This window comes from Halichoerus grypus, chromosome 13 (assembly GCF_964656455.1).
Source record: "Halichoerus grypus chromosome 13, mHalGry1.hap1.1, whole genome shotgun sequence".
NCBI lineage: Eukaryota > Metazoa > Chordata > Mammalia > Carnivora > Phocidae > Halichoerus > Halichoerus grypus.
In genome coordinates, this window is record NC_135724.1 from 78772085 (window position 1) to 78798307 (window position 26223).

The window sequence follows — 26223 nt, forward strand, 5'->3', positions numbered from 1 at the left end:
CCCTGCCAGGACTATGCTATTATTATTCCTTAGTTGACAGGTGGGAAAATTGGGCCTCAAGGAGGCCATACATCCCTTAAGTGGTAGAGGTGGGATTTGAACCCATGTGAGTGGAGTCTGCTTACCTACAACACTGACCTTTCCATAAATAAAGGCTGAAAGAATGAATGAATGAATGAATGATGGTAGCAAAAGCCCAGAGGGGTTAAGTAATATGGCAAAGGACACACAGGACCACACTCCCTATCCAGTGTTCTTCATGGCCAACGCAGCCCACCGACTCAGGGGACGATGCTGAGAGGAAAGGGGGCCCCCAATGCCAGGCCTCCCTCCCCCCCTGGCTGACCCGCCCACTATCCCCACCTAAGTGGCTCACCCCGGAACTCCTCGTCAGTCAGCCGCTTCTTGTGGGTCAGCAAGAAGGGAAGTAGCCCATCCAGGTCGGTAGTAGAGCCCCGGGACACGATGTCAAAGAGGATAGGTCGGTTGAAGACTTTAAGGATGGGGGGTGGCTGGGGTGCAGGAGCTTTGGGACTCTGCGGCTGCTTCCTGGAAGTGGGGGAAGGCAGGGTGATGGGAGGGCTCATCCCCCTCCCCCCCAACATCTCTGTCCTGAGGGGCCCAGGGGTTGTGGCGGGGAGGTGAAGGGAGCTGGAGCCCTAAGGAGGGACCAGACGGAGAGGGGAGGGATAGCTGGAGAAACAAAGGAATATTTTATCCCAACAAACTCTACCTAGTACCTACTGTATGTTGGGCAGAAACAAATAGACAAAAAGAAACAGACAAGCTTGCCTATCCATCCACCCACGCATCCACACACCCACTCACCTATCCATCCACCTACCCAGCTACCCATCTACCACTGGCCCATCCACCCACCCATCCACCCATCCATCCACCCACCTACCAACCCACCCATCCACCCATCCATCATCTACCCACCTATCCACCCATCCATCTCCCCACCGATCCACCCATCCACCCATCTACCCATCCATTCACCTATCCACCTATCCATCCATCTGTCCATCCACCCATCCATGTCCCCACCCACCCACCCACCTATCCACCCATCCATCATCCACGCACCCATCCACCCATCCCAACCATTTGTCCATCCATCCATCCACCCACCCATCCATCCATCCATCCACCCATCCATCTGTCTGTCCATCCATCCATCCATCCACCCATCCATCCACCCACCTACCCACCCACCCATCCACCCATCCATCATCTACCCACCTATCCACCCATCCATCCATCTGTCCATCCACCCATCCATGCCCCCACCTACCCACCCATCCACCCATCCATCATCCACCCACCCATCCATCCATCCACCCATCTATCCACCCATCCATCCATCCACCCACCCATCCACCCATCTACCATCCATCCATCCACCCATCCATCCATCTATCCATCCATCCATCCATCTGTCCATCCATCCATCCATCCATCCACCCACCCATCCACACACCCACATCCACCCATCCACCCACCCATCCACCCATCCATCCACCCACCTACCAACCCACCCATCCACCCATCCATCATCTACCCACCTATCCACCCAATCATCCCCCCACCTATCCACCCATCCACCCATCTACCCATCCATCCACCTATCGACCCATCCATCCATCTGTCCATCCACCCATCCATGCCCCCACCTACCCACCCATCGACCCATCCATCCACCCATCTATCCATCAACCCACCCATCCACCCATCTACCATCCATCCATCCACCCATCCATCCATCCATCTATCTGTCCATCCATCCATCCATCCACCCACCCATCCATCCATCCACCCATCCACCCACCCATCTATCCACCCATCCATCCATCTATCCACCCATCCATCCATCCACCCACCTATCCACCCATCTACCATCCATCCATCCACCCATCCGTCCATCCATCTATCTGTCCATCCATCCAGCTGTCCATTCATCCACCCATCCATCCATCAACCCACCCATCCACCCATCTACCATCCATCCATCCACCCATCCATCCATCCATCTGTCCATCCATCCATCCATCCACCCATCCATCCATCCATCCACCCATCCACCCACCCATCTATCCACCCACCCATCCATCCATCCACCCACCCATCCACCCATCTACCATCCATCCATCCACCCATCCGTCCATCCATCTATCTGTCCATCCATCCATCTGTCCATCCATCCATCCATCCACCCATCCACACACCCACCCATCCACCCATCCATCCATCTACCCACTTACCCAACCAGACATCCACCACCTGCCATCCACCCCCTCCATCCACCCATACACTCTTCCATTTGTCAGTTACTGAGTACTTACTAAGCCAGAGACTAAAAGAGACAAAGAGAGTGAGAAAAGAAAGGAGGAATGCTGGACCAAAAGATAAAGCAACTCATTCATTTATTCAGCCATTCATTCACTGATTTATTCATTCAACAAACATTTGAGACAAATGAGGCCATGCACACCAGTGCTGGGTTCAGGGCCCCCCACACAGTGGACACAGCACACGTTAGCTGACATTGAGGCTCTTAATTTAGCACCCACTGTACGTCTGGAGCCTGTGCAGGGGGCAGAAATGCTACAGAGGCAGATGGAGAAAGGACTCGACCCACAGAGGCTGGGACTGGGGAATCTGAGAGACAAAGTAAGGAAGAAAATGGATATTCCCTTTGTCATTGGACAAACACCACTTGGGCATCTACTGTGTGCTAGGTTTTAAGACAAATAGCCAGGAGCAGCTAGAATCCTCTCTGTTATGTCCCCACCCACCCAGCGCTGGTGCATATGGAGCACAGGAAGAATCTGTTAAATGAACGGAGGGTAGAGCAGAGAAAGACAGAAACAGAGACAGGCAGGGAGCAGAGGACAGCGGAGGGGAGCCGAGGGGGAACACTGACAGCGTTGGGTGGGAGGGAGGGGAGACTGAGTCAGGAGGGGTGGCAGGGGCAGAGAGAGCCGGTAGCAGGCCAGGGGACGTGGACAGCTGCTCTCCTTCCCTCCTCGGCCCCCGGCCCCACACTCCCCACTTGGGGCAGGGCCTCCAGCGGTGGGGTGCCAGGGGAAGAGGCGCCCTCTTGAGGACGGGGCGCAGACTGCGACAACCCCAATGAGAGCACCTGGGCAGCCCCCATTTTATCTGCTCCTGAATCATGAACTTGGAGCCAAAAAACGAAATGAAAAGAACACCCTCACCCCCCATACCTCCTTAGGTGGTGTTCGGGGTCTCTGAAGACCTCAGCCACTCATGGCCACAGCCCCAGTTCCTGCACAGCTCCTCCTGTGGACTACTAGCCCTGTCTGGGGTAGGGGTGCAGTGAGGGCTCGAAGGAGGGGTTCTGAGGGAGGGGAAAGGGAGCATGGAGCCCATCAGCTTCCAGCAGGACCTGCATTTTAGGGACCTGGAAATGCAAATGTGCCTCAGGTCCAACCACCCTGAGCATTAGCTGGAGGAGGAAGGGCCTCAGAGTCACCCCTGGGACCCCAAACCTGGACACTTGGGGAGCTTTGCTGTCCTCTGAGCAGATGGGAAGCACATTGTCCAGCAGCGTGTGGATGACCACAAGGCCTCATTCCCTGGGCATGCCCAGCCCTTCCAGCCTCGGGCCCTGGTACGTGCACGTCCCTCCACTGGAACACCTTCCTCACCCCGTGTGGCCGCTCCTTCTCATCCTTAGTGTTGGACTGAAATGCTGGCTCCTCCAAGAAGCCCTCCTGGACTACCTTTCCTGGATCAGCTCTTCTCTCTGCCTCAGCACCTCCCCCAACCCAAACTGTATGTTCACGTGTCTATTTACTTGCTTAGTACCTGGCTCACCCTCCAAAATGAAGGTGCCAGTGAAGGCTACTCAGGGTCTAAACTCAGTTGGAGCGGGATCTGGTGTGGCTTACCCCCAGAGCCACGGGGCCAACTGCACTGCCTGGCACTTGGGGGGGTGCTTGAGAAACACGCACTACATGCATCAGTGACTCAGTGAATAAAGAAAGGAGATAGCTCCTGACCAAGCAAGGGATTCATCCAAGGGCGTAAACGAGTCTGTGATCATCAAGGAGGACAGGCAAGGATCAGGCAACAGAGGGCCGTCTCCCGACCTCAAGACTGTCCTCCAGATACACACAGAGGACTGAGAGGGGTCCGTAGGGGTTTTCGTGGGTGGATGGCTGGAGCGATCGAGGAGGACAGAAGGGTAGAGAGATATGTGAATGAGTGGATGATGGACGGATGGATTGGACAAGTGGATGAGCAGGTGGAAAGACGGGTGGCTGGATGAATGAATGGGTAGATGGTGGATGGATGGACGGTGGATGGATGGATAGATGGGTGAACAGAAAGGTATATGGAAAAGTGGACAGGTGGGTGAACAGACAGGCGAACAGATGGACAGATGGGTGAGGATGGATTGGACACAGAGGAGACTATCGGCCAGGCGGCCAGCAATACTCACTCGATGACCTTCTTCCTCCACCGCTTGTTGTCACTGGGGTGGTGACGATAGGTGCCATAGTCAAAGAGCGAGTCCATGGGTGCCTTCTTGGGTCCAGGCACCACCGAGGACTCATACAGGGTGGACTCCAGGAGGTCGATGGGGTTGGGCACTCCCTTGCGGAAGGCACCCTGGAACTTCATGCGCAGGTTTGGTCGCCCGTCACCCGGGCCGGCAGGGCGACCCGCGTCAGCTGGGGAGGGGGAAGGGGAACCATCCTCCCCCTCAAACAGGTTGGCCAGCGAAGAGAGGGGGAAGGCCTCGCCGCCGGGGGTGCCGCTCTCATCTCCGGGGCTCTCGGCCACCTCCCCAGGCCCTGTGTGGGGACCTTCGTTGGGATCCGCCATGCCGGCCCGGGACCCGTCTGCGCTGCTCGGCCTGCAAGGGAACGGGAGGGGCGTCGGGCGGAGCCTGGCCGGAGGTGGGGGGTCCAGGAAGCCCCCTCCCACGTGGGCAAACAGCACTGCTGCCAGCGCTTCAAAGCCATTGTTGTAATGACAGGGGTGCGCGGTGACCACTCCCAGATGTGGTTGGCTGCCGGCCCCGGGCGAGGGCTGTGACAGGCACCTCTTTTAGGGACCTGGAAATGCAAATGTGCCTCAGGTCCAACCACCCTGGGCATTAGCTGGAGGAGGAAGGGCCTCAGAGTCACCCCTGGGACCCCAAACCTGGAGCCTGGGGCTTACTCCTGCCCGACCCGGCCAGCTTTGGAGCCCCACAGAGCAGGGTTCAAATCCGGGCTCCACACTCAGCAACCGCGTGGCATTGGGCAAGCTGATTTCACAGCCTCGGTTTTCTCACCTGTAAAATGGGGGCGTCCAAGCGGAGAGCATGCATCCCCGTGGTCAGCGCAGCGCCTGGCGCACGGGAAGCACTGACTAAGATATAACCGTTAAACGCAGGCTCCGGGCCCAGCAGGTGCTCAGAGAACAGGCGCGAACCCACTGTGTGAGCCAGCGTTCCTCCAGCTCTCCTAGCGCCATCCTTATGACTCCCCTTTTGAGAAGGAGGAAACTGAGTTCCTAAAACTATAGCTGACTTGCCACAGTGCAAAACCTCAGCTCCCCAAGGCCGAGTGCTGCTGGTCCCTTCCCTCCCCTGTTGGTCTGGCTAACTCCTACCCACCTGTGTTCCCAGCTTAACTGTCCCTTCCTCCAGGAAGCCCTCCCTGACCATCTGTCCACGGGACTAGTTCATTCCCGGGCCGTGAGCACCAGGAGGCAGGGGATGCCTCTGTCCCATTTACTCCCATGTCCCCATCACCTAGAAGGGTGCCACACGGACAGAGGTATGATCTGTTCCCGTTTCTCAGATGGAGAGACTGGAGCTTTACGAGGGGCAGCCACACAGTTTCTAGGGAGAAGAGCTGGACTTGCACCCAGGTCTCCCTAGCTCTGGGCCCAGCGGTTAACCAGGAGCAAGGACGGGGAGGAGCAAGGCCCCGCGGGCTGGCTGGCAGGCCTCGGCCCTCTGCGGCACACTGCTGGGTGGGCGGGGCTGGGCACTGAGGCCCAGTTTCCTGGAACTTTCGCCATCCCACCCGGGCTGCAGGGAGATGTCTGAAAAGCTCTCTTTTCTAGCTCTTCCTCTCCTAAACCAACACATGAGCAGTGGAGCGAATAAACACTGGTTCCTGCCTTGTTGGTTTTGTGACTGCCAAGAGAGAAGGCTGAGGCCAGAGAGGTGGGGGCACCGCCAGAGGCCTCTCTTGGGGGGTACAGCGGGGCTTACAGAGGGTCAGTGCTCCGGCTGGGGACTCGCCCTTCTCTGGGCCCCAGTGGGGAGGGAGAGCCCGGACTCTGGAGTTATTCAGGCCTGGGTTCTAGGCTCAGCTGCTAGTGACATGCAGTGTGACCTTGGGAAAGTTACTTTAGCTCCCTGAGCCTCAGGTTCCTCCCCTTTAAAATGGGTGCAGGGGCGCCTGGGTGGCTCAGTTGGTGAAGCATCTGGCTCTTGGTTTCGGCTCAGGATATGATCTCAGGGTCATGAGATCAAGCCCCGTGTCGGGCTCTGTGCTCAGAGGGCAGTCTGCTTGTCCCTCTCCCTTTTCCCTCTGCCCCTCCCCTCGCTCTCTGTCTCTAAAAATGAGTAAATAAAATCTTTAAATGAAATAAGATAAAATAAAATGGGTACAGGGCGCCTGGGTGGCTCAGTCTAAGCATCTGCCTTCGGCTCAGGTCATGATCCCAGGGTCCTGGGATCGAGCCCCGCATCGGGCTCCCTGCTCCGCGGGAAGCCTGCTTCTCCCTCTCCCACTCCCCCTGCTTGTGTTCCCTCTCTGGCTGTCTTTCTCTCTGTCAAATAAATAAAATCTTTAAAAAAAAAAATAAATAAATAAATAAAATGGGTCCAAAGGCAGCAGCTTTTCACAGCTTTGCAGGAAGAATTCAGTGAGGTCAGGCATTTCCCGTGCCAACCCTGGGAATAAACTGGGGGCTGCCGATGATTTGAATCAAAGGAGGAAGGAAGGGTTAGGAGCACAGGTGCTGAAATCAGATATACTTGGTTCCTATCTTGGCCCTGGACACCAGCAGCTGTGTGATCTTGGACAAATCACTTCCTGTCTCTGGGCCTCAGTTTCCCCCCTTGTAAAACCAGGGTGACCACACCTCCTCCTAGAGATCTTGGGGGATGTCAGATGGCTTTGTTCTGCAAGCATAGGGAGCATGTTGAGGCAGGGACAGGTATCCATTGGGTGCAGCCATCAAGGGGGAAGATAACACTTCCCAGGGCACAGCCCTGTCCACCTCATTGAGGACCTAGGGGTGAGGGGAGGGGAGGCATTGGGGGACATGCCTCTGCTGTCAACACCCTCCCAATTACCATACCCCTTTCCCCACTAGAGCACCCAGTGAGGAAAGCTCCGGCTTCGGAGAGCTCCCAGCCCCCCACCATGCGTGTACCCCCTCTCCTAAGGAACCCCAACCCAGACGGCATCCACGGTTTCCGAGGGCTCCATGATAAGGGGTCTAAAGTCAGCCAAACCCAGGTTCAAATCTCCTCTCAGCCACTCACTCCTTGCTCATAGCCTTAGGCAAGGCATATGGGATCATTATTAGTGTTTAATTATGATGAAATAAAAATTACGACAATGCATAGGAGAGTCCCCACCACCAGGACTGGTCCAGCCCAAAACATCGACTGTGTTGAGGTTGAGAAACCCTGCCCTGGAGGCTCTCATTCCCATGTTACAGATGAGGATCCTGAGGGTCAGAGAGGCTAAGTGACTTGCCAAGGCCACATAGCAGGATAGCACCAGAGGCAGGAGCCAAATCCCAGCAGCTGGCTGCCGAACTTGAGCTACCATAACCCCTCGGTTGACTGGGCCCGGCCTGGCTGCCAGGCACCACGTTGACCGCTTACGGTGTCTTGTTCAAGCTGCACAAACACTGGGAGCTAAGGATTATCACCACCAGCCCATGCTAATCTCTCTGAGCCTCAGTTTCCCTACCTGTCAAAGGAGGGTTGTGGTGACAGCGTCCGGCCCGTGGGGCTGCCGTGAGATGAGGCAGATCACGGGTCTCTTGGGCACCTAATTAAGCACTAGATGAATGCTTCCGTCGTCATCCTCAGTGTGCCCTCCTCATCCTCCTCCCCACGCACAGGCACGGGCAGAACCGCAGCCCAGGAGAGCCCGGCCAACCATGCTGGGCACCCACTCCCATTTTACAGCTAAGGGAACTGAGGCTCCCAGAGGCCACGCAGGGAGCAAATGGCCACGACGACGGCCTCTGGATCCTCAGCCTGCGCTCCTTCCACACCGCCCAAGCATGTACACACCAGGGAGCACATACACACGCACACACACACGTGCATGGCCGCCTCTGTGCCCTGTGACAATTCTTCCCCCAAACGCTACCCTGTCCTCTGTGGTCGGGGAAGGAGTTCCCTCCCTGTTCTAATTTGCCCTGTAGGCTGCTATTACACGTTCCAAACCCATGCCAGGCTTGGGACGGAAGGGGCTGAGAGTCCTCGTGGGCCGCCTCTGCGCGGGAACGTCGTGTCTATTTATCCGTGTCTTTCCCCGTGTGGAACCCCCAGGGGCTCGATCCTCCCGGGAAGGCCTTCGCAGCGGGCAGCACCGGATGGCATCAGGGCACTCAGGGCCCAAGTGGGGACATCCCCACACGCTGGGTGTCCCTGAAAGCAGTGGATTTCCCCCGGTGTTTTAAGCACTGAGCACAGCTTCTGAACATAAAAACCAGATTGCAGTCCACGCAGAGGGTGGCTGGACAGGATGAATGGAGGGGGATCTGAATCTCAGGGCCCAAGGAGCAGGATTAGAAACCACTCATCTATTTATTTACTCACCAAATGTTTACTGAGCACCTTCAGCGTGCCAGGTACAGGGGACTCCGAGAAAAGTCCCTGCCCGCCTGGGGCTGATCTTCTGGTGGGGAACAGAGTAAACGGCTGGACAAAGCAAGAAGCAGAGTCATGTCCAGGGGTGTTCAGGGTGTTCAGAGCGGTATAGGCCAGAGGGGCGCAGGAGTGACTGAGTTAAGGGGTGCAGAGGTCCCGAGCAGGGTGAGGAGACACTGTGCTGAGCCAGGGTCCCCAAACCTCCCTCTCTGCCCCAACAGAGGCCCTGGGATTGCCAGGAATGCAGCCAAAAGCCACTCATTCTGCTCTGACAGACGGGGGGCCTCAGTCGGGACAGGCAAACGCACTCTCTCCCCTGGAGGGGCCCCTGGAGGGAGCTAGTGGGGCATGGAAAGAGTGTGCATCTTGGTCAGACAGATCAGGGGGTCGGCTCCCCGACCCACCGCTCTTGAGCTGCGTGAGCTTGAGCAAGTGACTTAGCCTCTCTGCACCTTGCTCTCCTCCCCCGTCCATAGGGATCTTAACTGGGTCGTTGTGCGAATCGTACAAGTCAAGTCAAGCCCCTGGCACAGAGTAAGCAGTCAATAAACAGGGAACTACAAGCCTAAGTGAACAGCAGGTCCCCTCTCTCTGAGAATCTCAGGTCCAACGCGGGGTGGAGGTCTCGTGCACCTTCCACCCACCCCCTCCTCATGCAGAGGGTGGAAGAAGGGGCCCATCCTCACCACCGCCCGTGGCTTTGCCTGATCTCATGGAAACCCTGGCACATAGCCGTCAAATCCCATCCTCCTGATTCCATGACCCAGGAAAGCTGCTTAAATCCCGTGGCAAGTTTGGGCGTGCAGAGCTGCCCTACCCCAGGGGGACAAATCTCAGGGAGCTAGTTCCTCCCTGTTCCCTCCCTCCTGGGATCGATTCACTCCGACAGGCATCTGTTGAGCGCCACCTGTTTGCAGGGCACCCAGGGAAGCATAAAAGAGTGGAACCTCACAAAAGAGTCTGGGGTCGGGGGAGGGCACACGGCTTTATCCCCCTCTTGACCTTTGCCAGGGCTTGTCCCCACTTCCTCCCCCTGGCTCGGTTCCCTTGCTCGGGTCCCCTCTTCACAGGCACCTCCTGTGAAAAGCCTCCCTGACCTCCAGTCTCAACCGGCTCCCGCGTTCATTCTTAGAGCAACACGCACCTCCCTTTAGAGCACTTGCCGTGATTAAGCTTGTACATTGACTTACATTACTCCTTTAGTCACCTTCTCTCTTCTCTGGAGCCTTAGTTCCACGAGGGAGGGACTACAGTGTGTCTGTTATCTCCCCAGCTCCCAGCACCGCGCTGGGGCAGAATGGGACGTCTGTAAATATTCGTTTTCTTGAACTGTAAGGCAGGGGCCCTCTGAAGTCCCCGGGAGGGTGACACCCATGCCAGGTATGGGCAAGCAGCGCTAATCCCGACGGGGACAGGGACCGGCTACAAGGAGGAGGGCGTCTGGACTGGGGCCTGACAGCTGGAATGGGGGCAGCAGGGTCCGACGAGAAAATTCAGGGGGTGCTGGGGAACAGCAAGGGCTGAGGCGCTGGGACAAAGAAGGCGGAGGAAGAAAAGATGGGTGAGTGGGGTAGGGGGAATGCGTAGGTGGGTGGGAAGCAGGTAGACCTGGGGGGAGGTGTGGGGCTCCCAGATGGACCCAAGGCACTTCCTCCTCCCTCCATCCTGGGGCTCCGTGCCCAATCTGCACCCCCCTCCCCCGCTTCCTGCGGTCCCCTGGAATAAACAAGACTGCGAGCACCTGTCATTCCAGGTCAGTCTTGGAAGGGCGGTGTGGGTGGGGAAGGGGTTAGAAAAACAGGGATCCTGCAGAGACAACACCAGCTCTGTCCAACGCCCCCCACCTTCCCAGTAAGGAAACTGAGGCTCAGAGAGGCGGAGTCACTCACAGTGTTGCCCAGCTCCGGGGGGGGGGGGGGCAGGAGTCACACTTGTGTGGTCCCCAGAACCTGTGCCTTCAATAGACACTTTACAAGGACTGGGGACTCCAGAAGGGAGGGGTGGAGGCAGGGGGTGGAGGAAGGGGTGCTGGGTGGCTGGTGGGGACCACAGGCCCCCGAGGCAGATGGCCGGCTCACCAGCTGGGTGGCCCTGGACAAGTCACCTGGCCTTCCTGTGCCTTGGTTTCCTCACTCGTACATGGTGGACGGCCAGAGCACCTACCCCAGGGAACTGCTGTGGGCTTAAATGAGATAAATGTAGGGGGCCTGAGTGGCTCGGTTGGGCACCTGCCTTCGGCTCAGGTCGTGATCCTGGGGTCCTGCGATCGAGCCCCACGTGGGCCTCCTTGCTTAGCGGGGGGCCTGCGTTTCCCTCTCTCCCCCTGCTTGCCACTCTCCCTCTCTCTCTCTCTGTCAAATAAATAAATAAAATCTTTTCTAAAAATGAGATAAATGTATGAAATACTGACCCCAGGACCTGGAGGAGAATGCACGCTCCATAAAGATTGGCTGTTGTTAGCAACATCGGTATCACTGTATTATTATTATTATTATTATTATTATTATTATTATTATTAATTATTATCAGAGGGTAGATGAACAACCAGACGGAGGACCAAGAAGGTATGCCTGCCCGGGAAGGCGGAGTGAGTGGCCGGGCCCAGAGCCTGGGACCCACAGCCACCCCGGAGCAGTCCCTGCTGGGTGCAGCGGGCTGGGAGCTCAGCCCCTTGGCCAGGTGAAGCCCCCGGCCTGCCAGGGCCCCCGCGGGCGGCGCAGCGGGGAGCATCACCCATGCCAGGCACCTTCCCCAGCCAGCCTGTGTTTACCTAGCAGGTCTCGGCCCAGCCCGCTTCCTGTTTGCTGCACAGTGGCCGCCTGTCCGGGGCAAACAGAGCCCCAGTGTCCTGTCAGGTCCCCCCGCCCCCCCACCCAGGAGAGTGCCCCTCTCAAGCTCACACCACCCAGGCGGGGCGAGGCCGGGGTGACTCACCAGGCCCCACGGGGGGCTGGTGCGGCCACTGCAGTCACTCGCTGGGTCATCCTGCAGGTCCTCGGCTGGAGGGCTTCCGACCATGCGCACAAATACCCCTGTGAGCTTTCCCGGGCAGCCATTCACTTCCAAGGGTCCCAAGGCCTGGGCGGGAGCCACCAGGAGGTGGTGTGGCTCAGTGCTTTTAAGAGCATGTCCCGTGCGACACAAAAGGCCACACACTGTGGGATTCCATTTACAAGAAATGTCCAGAATAGGCAACTGCACAGAGACAGAGAGCTGATTAGTGGTTGCCAGGGGCTGGGAGGGAGCACGGGGATGGTGACTGCTAATGGTCCGGGGTTCCTTTTTGGGGTGATGAAAATGCACTGGAACCAGATAGTGGGAATGTCTGTCCAACTCCGAATACACTAAAAAAACCGCCACTGAATTGCACACTTTGGAAGGGTGAGTTGTGTGGTATGTGAACTACATCTCAATACCCCTTCCCGGCTTGGTGACCTTGGGCAAGTGGCTTCCCTGCCCTGAGCCTCAGTTTCCCTGGCACAACATGGGAATGTCCTGAGGATTAAACAGGTGTAAAGGGTCCAACACAGGGCTTGAACCACAGCAGAGGCCCTCCCTGTCTCAGGAGGCTCTGCCTCCTTCCATGTCCTCACCCCCTCCCATCAGAGCACAGCCGCAGGCCAATGCTCCAGCCCAGGAGGAGGGAGCCCTCGAAACCTCAGGACCCCCTTCTCTCTGGCCCAGCCCCTCTCCTGGAGGACAGTCAAGCCCCAGAGACTCCCAGAGAGGATCTTCTAGCCTCAGGGACGGCTTGACCAATGTTCTGTTCCCCACCTGCCACTCTCAGGCTGGGTGGCTTTGAGCAAGTCACTTCACTCTAGGCCTCAGTTTCCTCATCTATAAAATAGGGGGAATATTTACCTCCACCCATATTTGTTTTTAGAATAACAAGTAATTTTAGAATTATTTGTTGTACCATACATTCAAGCTTTAAATTAAAAAATAAAATGACAGCTCAGGCCCCAGAGGGCTGGTATGAGGATTGCATGAGATTATTCAAGAGTTCGGGACCGTTCCTGGCACCTAGTAAGTGCTCAACAAGTGGTAGCTGCTTTTGGGGGGATTGTTAACCTGCCCTCTGTTTAAAGCTGGAGAGATGAAGCCCAGAGAGGGCACAGCGGACTGGGTGCTGGGACCCAGACTTCCTGGCTCCAAGGCCAGGACCGGTGACCATGCTCGGAGACCTTACTTCCCAAAGAGTTTTCTCACCCCCCATGTCCCTCTCTCGCCATCTCTGGGAGGCTGCCAGGATGGGCATGGCCCAATTTCCCGGCTGGGAGGCTGAGGCCCAGAGGGGACAGGACCCCCATCCACCCATACAGGCATCCCTCCACCTCATTCCCACATGCAACAGGCCCGAGGTTAACCCAAGTCAGAGGAGCGAGCAGATACCCAGGGAGTGAATGGGTCCATCAGGAGCCCAGGAAGGAAGCCTGAAGCAGCAGAAAAAGCAGTCTGAGATCCTCTCTCTGCCCCAGCCCACCTCTCCACCAGCCTATGCCAACAGTTAACAGCTTCAAATTGTGGCTGAGGCCAGCGCCGGAAATCCCATTAGCAGGGCCTGCCCTCACTGGAACATTCCACACATCACCTTCTCTCTGTCCTAACCCAAGTAATGACTCCAGAAGTCAGATATTATTGTCTCCATTCTCAGATGGGTAAGCTAAGTCCTGGGGGAACGGAGGAGGGTGGCTATCCACCCAACACCTGCCCTGCACTGAGCACCTTTGCATTCGCCCCTCATCTGAGATGGGCATTATCATCGTCCTCATGTCACGCGGCGCCACCTGAGGCTCAGAGAGACAAGAGACCCAGCCGAGGTCACAACGCAACGAGAAGGGAATGTGGCTAGGGTTCCAACCATCTGCTTTGAAACCCATGTCGGTTCACCCCTTCGGGGTCTCCGAAGCCCTCTCTCCAGGGTCACCCCCTTCTAAACACCGCACCCCTGGGAGCTCAGCAGGCAGGTGGCGCAGTGGGGAGGAGCCGGGGCACTGCGGACAGACAGATGTGGGGTTTGAATCTTGGCTCCGCTGCCCAGTAGCTGTGAGATCCCTGACAGGTCACTTCACCTCTCTGAGTCTCCGTTTCCTCGTTTCTAAAAGGGAGCTAAGCGCAGCACCCACCGCTGGGTTGCTTGGTCATTGTGGGCGTCAGAGCCTCATTAAGGTGCAGCCCCACGGACTGTGTGGGGCATGATGGGAACTCTTCTGCTCCAGCCACTGAGTGCCCAGGGCCTAGAACACGGCCTGGCACTTAGTAGCTGCTCAAGATACACTCGCCGAATGGATGAATGAACTCCTGGACGCAAATGGACCTTTGCCCCACTAACTGGCTCGCTAGCTAACTTCCTTCCGCTCTCCCAACCTTTTTTTTTTAAGATTTTATTTATTTATTTGACAGAGAGAGACACAGCGAGAGAGGGAACACAAGCAGGGGGAGTGGGAGAGGGGGAAGCAGGCCCCCCACTGAGCAGGGAGCCCGATGCGGGGCTCGATCCCAGGACCCTGGGATCATGACCTGAGCCGAAGGCAGATGTTTAACAACTGAGCCACCCAGGCGCCCCTTTCTCTCTCCCAACCTTTAACAGGTCATTTATTATGCAACTACTGTGTGCTGGGCTCTCTGACCTGTGAGACCCACACCCCCCCGTGAGGGCGACAGCAAGCATGAACCCATTTTGCAGAAGAGGAAATTGAGGCTCAAGGAGACCAGGACACTTGCCCAAGCCCGCTTGGTCTCCGAGCCGGAGTCTGAATTTGAGCAGGTGCTTTCCTCTGATGCCCCTGCCTTGTTGATCTGTCTGTTCAATCATTCCTTCCTTCCTTCCTTCCTTCATTCACTCTGTCTACCAGTATTCCCAAGCCCTTTTGCAAGGGGAGACAGAAGGGTCTGATGGGTCCCCAGCCTGAGGTCAACTGGCCCCTTGCCCACTGGGGTCTCCCCCCAGCCTGTGGGGCCCACTCGGGGCATGTGGTGGAAGTCCGGCCTCCCCCCTCCATACACAAACATGAGGAGCCGTCCCAGAAGGTGGTCAGCCCTCCCGGCCAGTGGGTGGAACCCAGGCCACTCCACCCTCAGGGAAAAACAGGCGCCCGGGAGACTGAGGAGCCCTTTGTGCAGGGGGGAGGCAGGGCGGGCGGCAGGCAGGGCAGGCAGCCGTTACTCACCACCCCAAGAAAAATAAGAGTATTCCCATTTGGTCAATGGCTTGCCTGTCTGTCCCCCGTATGCCCTCCCCCTTCTGCGGCCTTTCCCATCCTCTGATCTCATCTGGAGCAGACCCAGGAGCATTTATGGAGGGCTTCCTATGGCTCTCCTTCGCCAATGAAGAAACTTGTCAGAGAGGTGCGGTGACCTACTTGGGGGTCACACAGCCAGCGGTGGCCCCAGGGCTCAGGACAGAAAGGGGAAGCCAATGATCAGCAAGGGGCTCAGCGGCAGGAAGGAAGTCGGAGTCACAGTGAAAGTAGGGGGCTGGCCTCTCTTCCTCATTCCTGTTCAGCCAGCGTGCCCATTCACGGGACCCAAGGGAAACCCAGGCAGGGGGAGTCCAGGCCGGGGCAAGAATAGTGGCCAGAATCCCCCAAATCCCCCTCCAGCAGACAGAGCTCTGACCTCCTGCAAAGCCCGGGCGGCAGGCCCAGGAACAGAGAGGTTAAGCTACCTCCTGAGGTCACATGGCAGCAAGCAGCAGAGCTGGACTGTGGACCAAGCTGGGTCAGACTCCAAGAGGGGCAAGTCCAAGGTGGAAGCTCTTCAGGGACCCACCCAAGGGGACCAGAGTCACTCAGATCCGGCTTCCGGATCCAGCTCTGCCAGGAGCCCTGAGTAAGTTATTTCTCCCTCGGAGACTCAGTTTCCCCAGCTGTAAAATGAGATCCAGCCTTCCCGCCTCTGCCCACCTCCAGTGGGGGCAAGGCTGTGACATCATCGAGGTGCGCATCAGGTGACAGACATTGGCTAGCCACTAAACAATCAGCGAAGTGTGAAATGTTGACGGTTCCTGGCATTCAGTCAATGCCCGTAAATATCTCACGGCTGAAAAGGCATCATCCTTTTTCCAAATGCAAGTCTAGCCTTGCTCCTGCTACCTTCCGCCCGCCCGCCTGGCACGGAGGGGCTCTCAGAGGCCGCCCCAGGGATGAGCTGGAGGAACGCATGTCCAGGAGCACGCCGGGGGAACAGGGTGAGGAAGAGGACGGTGCTTCGGGGCCCCCTCCGTGTGCCTCGGACTGTCTTGGCAAAGCGGGGACTGGGAGCGCCATTTGACAGACAAGGAAACTGAGGCTCAGAGAGGCCAGGTGACTTGCCTGAGCTTCCCTGGGGAGGAAGCAGCAGACCTAGGATTTAAGGCAGGGCCTGCCTGAGCAACCCAGGTTCTTCTCTCTCTCCCTACACTGCAGTCTCTTCCCCGTGACTCCGGGTCAGGACAAATGGGGACAGGCCACCTTGGAAGTTAAGGGCATGGATTTTGGAATCAGGCAAACGGAATTCAGAGCTCAGCTCTGCCCCTTCCCAGCTAAAAGGCCCTGGGGCAAGAGACTTCACTACCCAGATCCCTGTTCCTCCCTCTCAAAAATGGGGACGATAACAGTTTTGTATCCAAATGTACTAAGAGTGTTTGGCTCAGGGCCGGGCGCATGGGAAGTGCTCGATAAATGCTCACTACCATCGTAAGGACTACGAATGCAGCCCAGGCTTGGCTAAAGCCAGGCAGAACCTTGCACCCAGTGCTCAGAGCAGCAGCTGCGGGGCCCAGGGCCGTAAGTATCTCGAGAGATCTGAATTAATCTTTAACAGGTGAATTCCACTCCAAATGGGTGATGTGGAGCATTCCAGAGGGCCCACTGGCGTGCAATGTTCCCTTGGCTCCCCAGATCTGGTGTGTGACAAGAAGTGGAGCCAGGGATTTGGGGAGGGGCCCGGAGTGTTTTTCCCAGAATCAAATGGGGGAAACTGAGGCAGACAGCAAGTCAGGGGCCTGTGAGCGGTCGAGATGCCCACTCATGCAAACTCCCCCTCCCACCAAGGGACAGATGAAGGAGCTCAAAGGACTCAGGCCCTCTCAAAATGACGTGTTCAGTCACTCCACTGTGCAGCAGAGATTGACAGCGCACCTGCCCTGGACCAGCCTTCTGGTACTGACTACTGACCGTGAGGCCGATTCTCAAGTGGTCCTCTCCCTCCTACCTCTCCTGGCAGCCACCCCGCTCCAGTCCCCATCCCAGGCCTCACATCTCCTGCCTGGATGACTTCCCCAGCCTGGAGACCGGCCTCCCTGCCTGGCCCCCACTCTGCAGCCAGAGGGACCCTTCCAGACCACACATCCGGCATGTCCCTCCCAGCCTGGACTTGAGGGCTTCTGGGTCTGACCTAGCCCCTGCCTGCCTGATCCCTTGCCCTTCCCGTCCACGCCACACATTCCAGACCAACGGAACCATGTCTTGGCTCTACAAAGTCTAGTTTTACCTACCTGGCAACAGGTAGTCGTCAGGTCTTTGCTAGTGCCCTTCCCCTTACCTGAATGCCCTTTCCCCTATGTCTGCCTTTACTCTTCAAGGTGTGGCTCAAGCTCCCCCCACCCCCACAACCTTGATCAAGCCCTCCCTGATCCCTTCCTGGACTGCTGTCCCACCCCACAGCATTCTCTCCTGGCGCCCATCCATTCGACAGCATACATATGCCAAGCATCTACCACACGTGCTCACCTTGCCGGGGGGCCCACAGGTCAGGCGTGGGTGCTGCCCGCCCGGAGGCCACAGCCAGCAATCCCAGTGTCAGGGAGGCGGCTGTCAGGGGCACAGCCCACAGGCTAGAGCCTGGCTGGGGTCCGAGGCTGGCACAAGGGGCTTTCGGGGAGGATTTGCTGGACACAGCAGGAAGTGGCTGAGGCCCTGCCCCCATCAGGTAAGGCGGCAGGGGCGCCCGTGATGCCTCCCCAGCAGTAAGGCTCTGGATTGCTCCCGGGGAGCCCCAGGCACCTTCTCAGAAGCTCTCACCATCACCCCCTTGCCTTCAGGCGCTCATTCCCTACACCTAGGAACACTCCATGCCAAAGGACCCCACCTCGGTCTTACACACCTGACCCTGACTGGCCCAGGAGCGCCATCCGCCATTCATTTTGGGAGCCCCTCCGCCTCCAATTTACCAACAAAGGTGGGAAAGAAGGGTCCCCGCTGTTATTCAAACAGAATGAACTAGAGAAATGAGGGAATGACCAATTACCTTTTTTCACCTCTTCCATTAAGAAGGCCCTTGGGGCGCAACCACCCACACAGGCTGGTGCTAACCATCTGTCCTCACCACAGCCCTGGGGTGGCCCTCAGTCCACCCCCATTTCAGGGACTAACCCAAAGTCACTCAGCAGTGGGGGCAGGCAGAACGGGGGCCACACAGGCCCCACTTGTAACCCTGCAGATGACCCGGACCTGACCCTTCTACTTGACCTCCCTAAAGAGACCACCTCTTCACTTTCCTCACTGGTGGTCATGGAGTCGCCCCCTGTCCTTGCCCCCCCAGATAAAGTGGCAAAGCTAAAATCCTCCAGTGGTTCTTAGCGTCCCCAGAACAAGCTCACACAGGACATCGCACGTCCCCAGCCCCAGCAGAGGCCCGGTTTGAATGCTGAGCCAGAGCACCCATAGGCACACCCCCTCCCCTGTAACTTCCAGGGCACCCCCTGGGCACCAGGCAGGGAGCATTCTGGACCCTGGTAGCCCTGGGTTTAAATTCCACTTGGTTACATCCCCGACCTGAGCGGCTTTCTCATTTGCAAAATGGGGAGGTCAGATGGAGGGCCAGGCTGGGGCTGGGCCAGGCGGGGGTGGTAGGTAGCTCCGAGGGCATGTCTGTGGTTGGTATCTCCAGGCAAGTGTGGAGCGTGGGAGGTCTCTCTCTGGAGACAGAGCTGGAGGTGAAAGATTGTCCTGTGTCTTGGAGGAAGAGCCATCTCTGGGCCTAAAGAAGGCTAACTAAGAAGTGGCCTTTGGAAGTTCCAGACTTAAGAATTCTCTCCTGCTTGCTCCTGCGTGGTGGAAGGCAAACCTCAGGACCCCCCCATCTCAGCCCCCCAAAATGGGGATACCCCCAAGGTGGGCTGCAGGGGCTCCTAGCTTTTGGTTCCTGGGCTTGGATCTCGGGGACCCCGGGATCTCCGTCCGGCAGACCCAGGGCCCCCAAGGCCCTCGACGGCGCCCATTTCACAGGTGATAAAACTGAAGCCCAGAGTTGGGGGGTGGCCGGCCCAAGGGCACCCAGCGGGGTGGCGGGAGCTGGCAGGACCCCGCGCCTCCCTCCCGAGCCCCGGCCCGGGACTTCCGGAGCCTCCGAGACGTCCCCAGGGGCGCGAGGGGACCTCGGCTGGGCTGGCCCTCCCGGGATCCCTGCCCCGAGGGCCCAGGCCCCACTCACCTCCACGACGGCGCGGCGCTTCCTGAATCCCGGCCGGCCGGCGCCCGCCCGCCGGGCGCGACTCTCCTCCCCCGGCTCAGGTTCCAGCGCCGCGCACCGCCCCCGGCGGCCCCCGCCCCGCCGCCCGCCGCCTCTGCAGGGGCGGGCTCGGCCCCCGTCCCGGGAAGCGGGGCGTCGCGATCGCGGCCGGAGGGCCAGGCGCTGCCCGGGGTGACAACCCTCCCGGGCTCCTGATCCCGCCACCCTAGGGCTGCCGCTCCTCTGGTAACGGGTCCCCCGGTGCACTGGCTCATTCATTCATTCAGCAGACAGTTCACTGGGAGGCGGCCGCCGGGGGCCCCTGCCCTCAGGTAGCTCCAAGTCCCGCAGGGGAGGCACAGGAGTGACCCCGAGTAGATACAGAGCCTGATGTCTGGGGCTAAATAAACGTGAGCTCCCTTTCTTCACCTCTTCACCAGCGCTTAGCGCGCAGCCCAGGACCTAGCAGGTGATCCGGTGTGTTTTCTTATTGGGTGGCCAAGGTGAGCCCCTACCTGCAGTCTCGCCTTTTACTCCAGCCACTTGAATGCCTCCACACGACGGGCAGCTCACTTCTGCTGGGACTGATTGGAAGCCTAGTGGGCCTGAGCTCCAGAGCCAGGCTCCCTGAGCCCAAGCTGTGGCTGGGGACTCATCCCCTGAGCAGCCAGCCTCTCCACCTCTGTGTCTCAGTGTCCCCCCTGCAGAGTGGGGAGTAGCTATGTCCCCACCCCACAGTCCCGGCGGAGATGCTGGGAGCACAAGCTCTGTGCAGGGCGCCAGGAATGTTTTTAGTCCTTTTATCATTATTGGGGTTTTTTATTAAATTGAGCTGACTCCCCAAAGACAGTGGGGTAGGTCCTTCCCCCCCTCAGCCTGCAAATAGAAATAGCTCCCATGAGGCGTTGGTTCAGCAGCTAGGAAGTGGAATTTTGAAATTGCTGGAAAAAGAGAGAATCTGAACAGAAGCAATGTGTTCAAGCTGTCAGTGCAAAGCATTTACAAAAAACAAGCAAAAAACTTAATCGTTAACTCGGTGAGCACAGGGGGAGAATCCCTGTGAGGCGGGAATTGCTGTGCCCACTTTACAGATGGGAATCTGAGTCTTGCGGAGGAGTGCGGCCTCTCCGAAAGCTGCTCCCTCCATAGCCGGGTGGCGAGGAGAAGCTTTTCCCTCTGGGTCTCCAGGATCTTAGAGCAAACAAGCCGATATCTGGCTGGGGTGAGGAATGTAAACAGAGGAGGGTCCCCGCATGCCTTCCTGACACAAAGCCTCTCTCCGCTGGGGCTGGACCCAGCCGGGAAGTGGACAGGGCAGCAGGCAGAACTCATCTAGGGCCCAGTCCTGCAGAGAGTAACCCCTCCACCCCCCATGAAAAGAAAAGGACAAGGATGATCCCGGCTACAAGGAGGCTGATGGAGAGGACTGCAGGGGATGGGGCCAGGATTGGTACCCGCTCTTCTCCGAAGTCAGGGGGAAGAGGCGTGAGCCCCAGCCCCAGCGTCGCTAGCCCAGCTCCCTCCTGACCCTCACTTCACAGACTGGGCAACTGAGGCCCCACGCAAGGAAGTGACTCGTCTTGGGCCAGGAGACTGGACCTTGGCCACTGGCTGATTCAATGGGAAGCCGTGAGCAAACCCCTCCCCGCCCCCCAGTGCCTGTGCCCTCCTCTGGAAAGTAGTACTGGTTTCCCAGAGGCAAGGGACCACGTCCACCTTGCTCACAGCTGCAGGACCGGCTCGGGGCACTCAGTAGGTTCTTTAAAAGTACTGGTGGATGGGGCACCTGGGTGGCTCAGTTGTTAAGCGTCTGCCTTCGGCTCAGGTCATGGTCCCAGGGTCCTGGGATCGAGCCCCACATCGGGCTCCCTGCTCAGCGGGAAGCCTGCTTCTCCCTCCCCCACTCCCCCTGCTTGTGTTCCCTCTCTCACTGTGTCTCTCTGTCAAATAAATAAATAAAAAATCTTTAAAAAAAAAAGTACTGGTGGAGCTGGAGGGAGGGGTGGGGATGGGGAGTGAGTGTGTGCTGGGGACAGAGCTTCCGTTTTGCGAGCTGAACACCGTTCCGGAGGTGGACGGTGGCGATGTCATGCCACGGGCCATGAACTTCAAAATGGTTTCACGTGGTGAAATCTGTTATGGGCATTTTACCACAGTAAAAAAGCCACGGGGGTGGGGGTGGGGAGAACTACTGTTGATTGAGAGCATGAAGGTCTGCCTTGCAGGGAAGGGGTGAGTAGGAAGAGCAAATGAGGTGCTCAGGGGGATTTACTGAACGTGAACAAGGGCCACTGCTAGGAACGTGACTGTCATTATTTTACCGTTCTTGTCACTGGTGAAGCTCTTTGGCCTCTGTCCTGGAAGAACGAGAGACTCTTTTTTTTTTTTTTTTTTTGAGATTTTATTTACTTATTTGACAGAGAGAGAAGGAAAAGCAGACTCCCCGCTGAGCAGAGAGCCTGACTGGGGCTCGATCCCAGGACCCCGGGACCATGACCTGAGCCGAAGGCAGACGCTTAACCGACTGAGCCACCCAGGTGTCCCAGGACAAAAGACTCCTAACGGACAGAAGGAGCTTCTCCTCTTAAGGAAGGAACGAAATAGTAAGGCCTTTAGCACAGGCAGAATCCTGTGGAGGCTACAGCCCGGCCCAGCCCTCTGGCCCACGAAGCTTCTGGAGCGCCCCACTGGGGCTCAGCCACCACCGTGAAGGGAGGTCCTGGGCTGCACCGAGGTCCGCACTTAGCAAGCACTTACTGTACGGCAGGCTCAGTGCCAGGCACTGGGGAGAGATCAGTGGGCCAGAGGGGTCAGCCCCTGAGGGGCTTTATTACACCTGGTACACCTGCCCCCAGCCCCAGCGGAGGGGGTCCCGGTTATAAAAACAAGGGCTATGCACTTCACTTGACAGTTGGCATAACTCTGATGAGGCGGCCAACCCGGTTCATCTCCTCACAGCCTGGAAGGGAAGGATTCTTATACCATTTTCTGGAAAAGGACACAGAGAGGCCACTGGCCTGAGATCCCACAGTCGGTAGGATTTGAACCCCAGCCCGACGGACTGTCCTCAGGGTGGACATGGTCTCAAAAAGACAGACAGTAGTAAGTGTCAGCAAGGATGGGGAGGAACGGGAATCCTCCACTGCTGGCGGGATGTAAAATGGTGCAGGCGCCTTGGACAACAGTCTGGCAGATCCTCAAAATATTATGTCTAGAGTTACCATATAAGCCAGCAACTGCAGTCCCAGGGATAAAGCCAAGAGAAATGAAAACATACGGCCGCACCAAAGACTTGAACACAAATGTTCATAGCAGCATTATTCGTAAGAGCCCAAAATAGAAATGACGCAGATGGCAAATGGATGAATAAAATGTGGTATATCTATACAGTGGAATATTATCCAACAATAGGAGTGACGTATCGACACTTGGCTGCACCGTGGATGAGAACATTGTCATCACCCCAAAAAGAAACCTCAGATGCTTTAGGTAACACCCTCCAAGCCTCGCCTCTCCCCAGCCCCTGGCAACCATTCATCTACTTTCTGTCTCTATAGATTTGCATCTCCCGGATATCTTGTACAAACATGATCACACAACACACACAACAAATGCGATCACGGCCTCCGATGTCTATGTGACTGTTTTCATTAGCATCCCTTTTTCCAGGCTCAACCATGGTGCAGCCAAGTGTCCATATGTCATGATCTCAGGGTCCTAGGATTGAGCCCCGCATCCGGCTCCCTGCTCAGCGGGAGTCTGCTTCTCCCTTTGCCTCTGTGCTCTCCTCTCTCTCTCTAGAAAAATAAATTTTTGGGGTGCCTGGGTGGCTAAGTCGTTAAGCGTCTGCCTTCGGCTCAGGTCATGATCCCAGGGTCCTGGGATCGAGCCCCGCATCGGGCTCCCTGCTCAGCGGGAAGCCTGCTTCTCCCTCTCCCACTCCCTCTGCTGTGTTCCCTCTCTCGCTGTGTCTCTCTGTCAAATAAATAAAATCTTTTAAAAAAATAAATAAATAAATAAATAAATAAATTTTTTTAAAATGTTAAAAATAAATAAATAAAATTTAAAAGATGAAAAGAATGTGGTCCCTGGGGGATCTGGGTGTGGCTCTCCCCTGTGTCTTAGCTGTGTGACCTCAGGCAGAGGACGCTGCTTCTCTGAGCCTCACTTTTTCCTTTACAAAATGGGGATAGTAACCGCTCCTACCTCGCACAGTTGGGAGGATTCGACCTGGTAGTGCTCTGGAGGGCTGGGCAGGGTAAGGACAGGGTAGCTGCTCAGTAACTAGTCCTCAGAAGTCCCCACGCTTCCCCCGCACCGACCAGCTTAACATCCCCTGCCAAGCGCTCCGACGTTCACCCAACGTCCTCCCTCACATTACTGTAACATCTTCCTCCTTGTGATTCCTTCGGTAATCTTGGTAGGTTAGCACTGCTGTTCCCATTTTACGGATGACAACTACGGAGCCCAGGAGAGAGCCAATATCCTTGGCACAGGCCCCGCCCCCAGCATTCCCAGGCAGAAACTTCTTTCCTCTCCCCGCACACTCCCTGCTGTTCTGGCCCCATCAAATCATATTTCCTCTTTCTCTTCACAGGCGGTGCCTTGGCCCAGCTGGTGGCCTCACAGCTCCAGAGCTTGGCTGAGGCCAAGGGCTGGTGGGTCCCTGGGGGCCTGGTGTGGTTCTCCAAGTACAGACGAAGCTGAAACCACCAGGTGCGGCTGGATTCCCCCTCTCCTCTGCACAGCCTCGAGGGGGTGAGTCTTCTCCAGCCCCTTCTGCAGTTGGATAAACTGAGGCTCCGAACGGTGAAACCCTTGGCCCAACGTCCATGCCAGCGATGCGGTCAGGATTTGAACCCGGCACCATCTGAATTCAAACGACACCCTCCAGCCCCTAGAGCAGCCACCTGGCCCTAACCCCAGGTGCCTCAGTCCCCTCACCTCGCACATGGGAAGTCTGCTCACTCCCTGGATGAGACTGGGGAGTGTGGGGCTGTTGGGGTGAGCAATTCTGGCTGGCCGTTCTGCTCTTCTCCAGCAAGTGCGCGGCGTGGATGGGCTCAAGAAGGACAGACAGAAGAAACAACTGGGGAAAGTTGCTGAGGAAGGGCCGGGGCTAGCACGTAGGCATTTACGCGGCCCTCCGTGTGTGCCAGATACTGGATTCCCAGCTACGGGACAGGAAGCGCGCCCAGAGAGGGGAGGCAACCTGCCCGAGGTCACACAGCCAGGAGGGCACTGTGTCTGATAGTCTTTTCTGGGAGTCTTCCCCAGTAGACAGCAGGCCCCCCATGAAATCACATTTACCAAGAAGCCACCGAGACAGGATACAAGGGGCTGGAGACAAATCAGCTGGTTTGTCCTCAGTCCCGCATATGGCTGTGGCCCAGAGACTGGAGGCCCGGCCCTGCCAGACACCTTCAGGGAGGCTCTTCTGGAATTCTCCCTGGGGCAGAAACCTGAGAGCAGATGGGAAGGAAGCCCTTCCCTTCAGATGACGTTGTCAGGGGCACAGTCACCGTCCTGTGGGTGTGGTTGGGTCGCAGCTGCCCACTGGCATTTCAGAGATGAACTTCCTCTGAAGTTGTGGCGTGGGGGGGGGGGGGGGGCGGGGGGGGCATGTACGCCTTGATGCCAGCAGGCTCTGAGTAATTCGGGCCTTCCCAACGGGGGTCCCTGGGTAGGCTGCTGGGGGTCCGTGGAGGTCCCTGGAGTGATGAGTGAAACCGTCACAGTGAACTCAGTTTCTGGAGAGAGGCCCGAGGCTTTCTCGAAGGCCTGGGATGCTACCTTGCTCACCCACACGTGTGATGAGGGCTCCATTTTCCCAGCCAGGAAGAGGCGCAGGTTGGGGGCGGGGAGTCCAGGAAAAGGACCCATGAAAATCCTAGAGAAGAGCTTTGTAAACTGTGAATTGGCTTTGTCACCCTCTACTCACAGAGACTTCCCTTGCTCTTAGAACAAACACGAAAGTCACATTGGTTCCATCCCTCTCTGTCCTCCCACCTTAATCTCCAGGCTCCAGCTACTTTCACCTTGGTCTGTCCTTAGAACATGCTGCTTTCTCTCCTGCCTCAGGGCCTTTGCACTAGCTGTAGGCAGCTTCTTTTCATGGCCTGCTATTTCTCCCCTTTCAGATCTCAGCTCAAAGGTCACCTCCTCAGAGAGCCCTTCCCTGACCTCCCCCATCTACGTCTCCTCCAGTGGTCCATGAGCCCCTTGGAGGGTAGGGCCTTATCTCTCTTGTCCCTGAAAGAGCTCCTGAGCCAAGCTCAGGGCCTTGAGCATAGTAGGTGCTCAGCAAACAGCAGTTGAATGACTTGCCTTCCAGACAGTCCTCTCTGGGCTAGATCAAGGGCTTTTGAATCATCACCATAGGCTGTCCTTTATCAAGCAACCTACAAGTGCCAGGCCCTGTGTGAGTGCTTTGCACATGTCACCCCCTAGGTGTCACAAGGAAGGACTAATGTCCCTGCGTGAGGATGTAGTTTTGATTTCACTGGAATTATGAATACAAACCAGGGGCTCCTTGCAGTGACACGAGGTGTCTGCGGTAGATTGACAGAGCGGGGAGTCTCCTGATGTTATAGATGAGCAAACTGAAGCCCAGAGGGGAGCAGGAACTTGCCCAAAGTCCCACAGCAGATCAGCTTGGAGTGAGAAAAGCGGCCAGATGTTTTCTGGGGTTTTCCTGTTGCTATGTTGACATGGGCCCTGCTGTGTCTTTAAGAACAAGAGGTAAGCGAACACGCTGAGATCTAACTGCATGAGGGGCTGGGATGCCCCTTCAGGAGGCCGGGATTTGTATTCATAATGCTATTGTGTTCAAATCCTGGGATGCTATAGCCTCGTAATAAATTACTAGAGGCCCTTTACTGAACATGTCTGGCACTCGACACACATGATTTTATGGGCTC

General features: G+C 57.0%; 1 protein-coding gene across 1 annotated transcript in view; it reads right to left on the reverse strand.

Moving 5' to 3' along the window:
- TRPV4 (transient receptor potential cation channel subfamily V member 4) overlaps positions 1–19341 on the reverse strand; it is a 36372-nt gene extending 17031 nt beyond the window's left edge. Inside the window, exons 1-3 of the mRNA XM_036085934.2 lie at positions 19286–19341; positions 4472–4888; positions 377–549 (exon numbers count right to left, since the gene is read on the reverse strand). Coding sequence (XP_035941827.1) covers positions 377–549; positions 4472–4857 — 559 coding nt within the window. The 5' untranslated portion in view covers positions 4858–4888; positions 19286–19341. The remainder of the gene's footprint in view (positions 1–376; positions 550–4471; positions 4889–19285) is intronic.
- Between the last annotated feature and the right edge of the window lie 6882 nt (positions 19342–26223).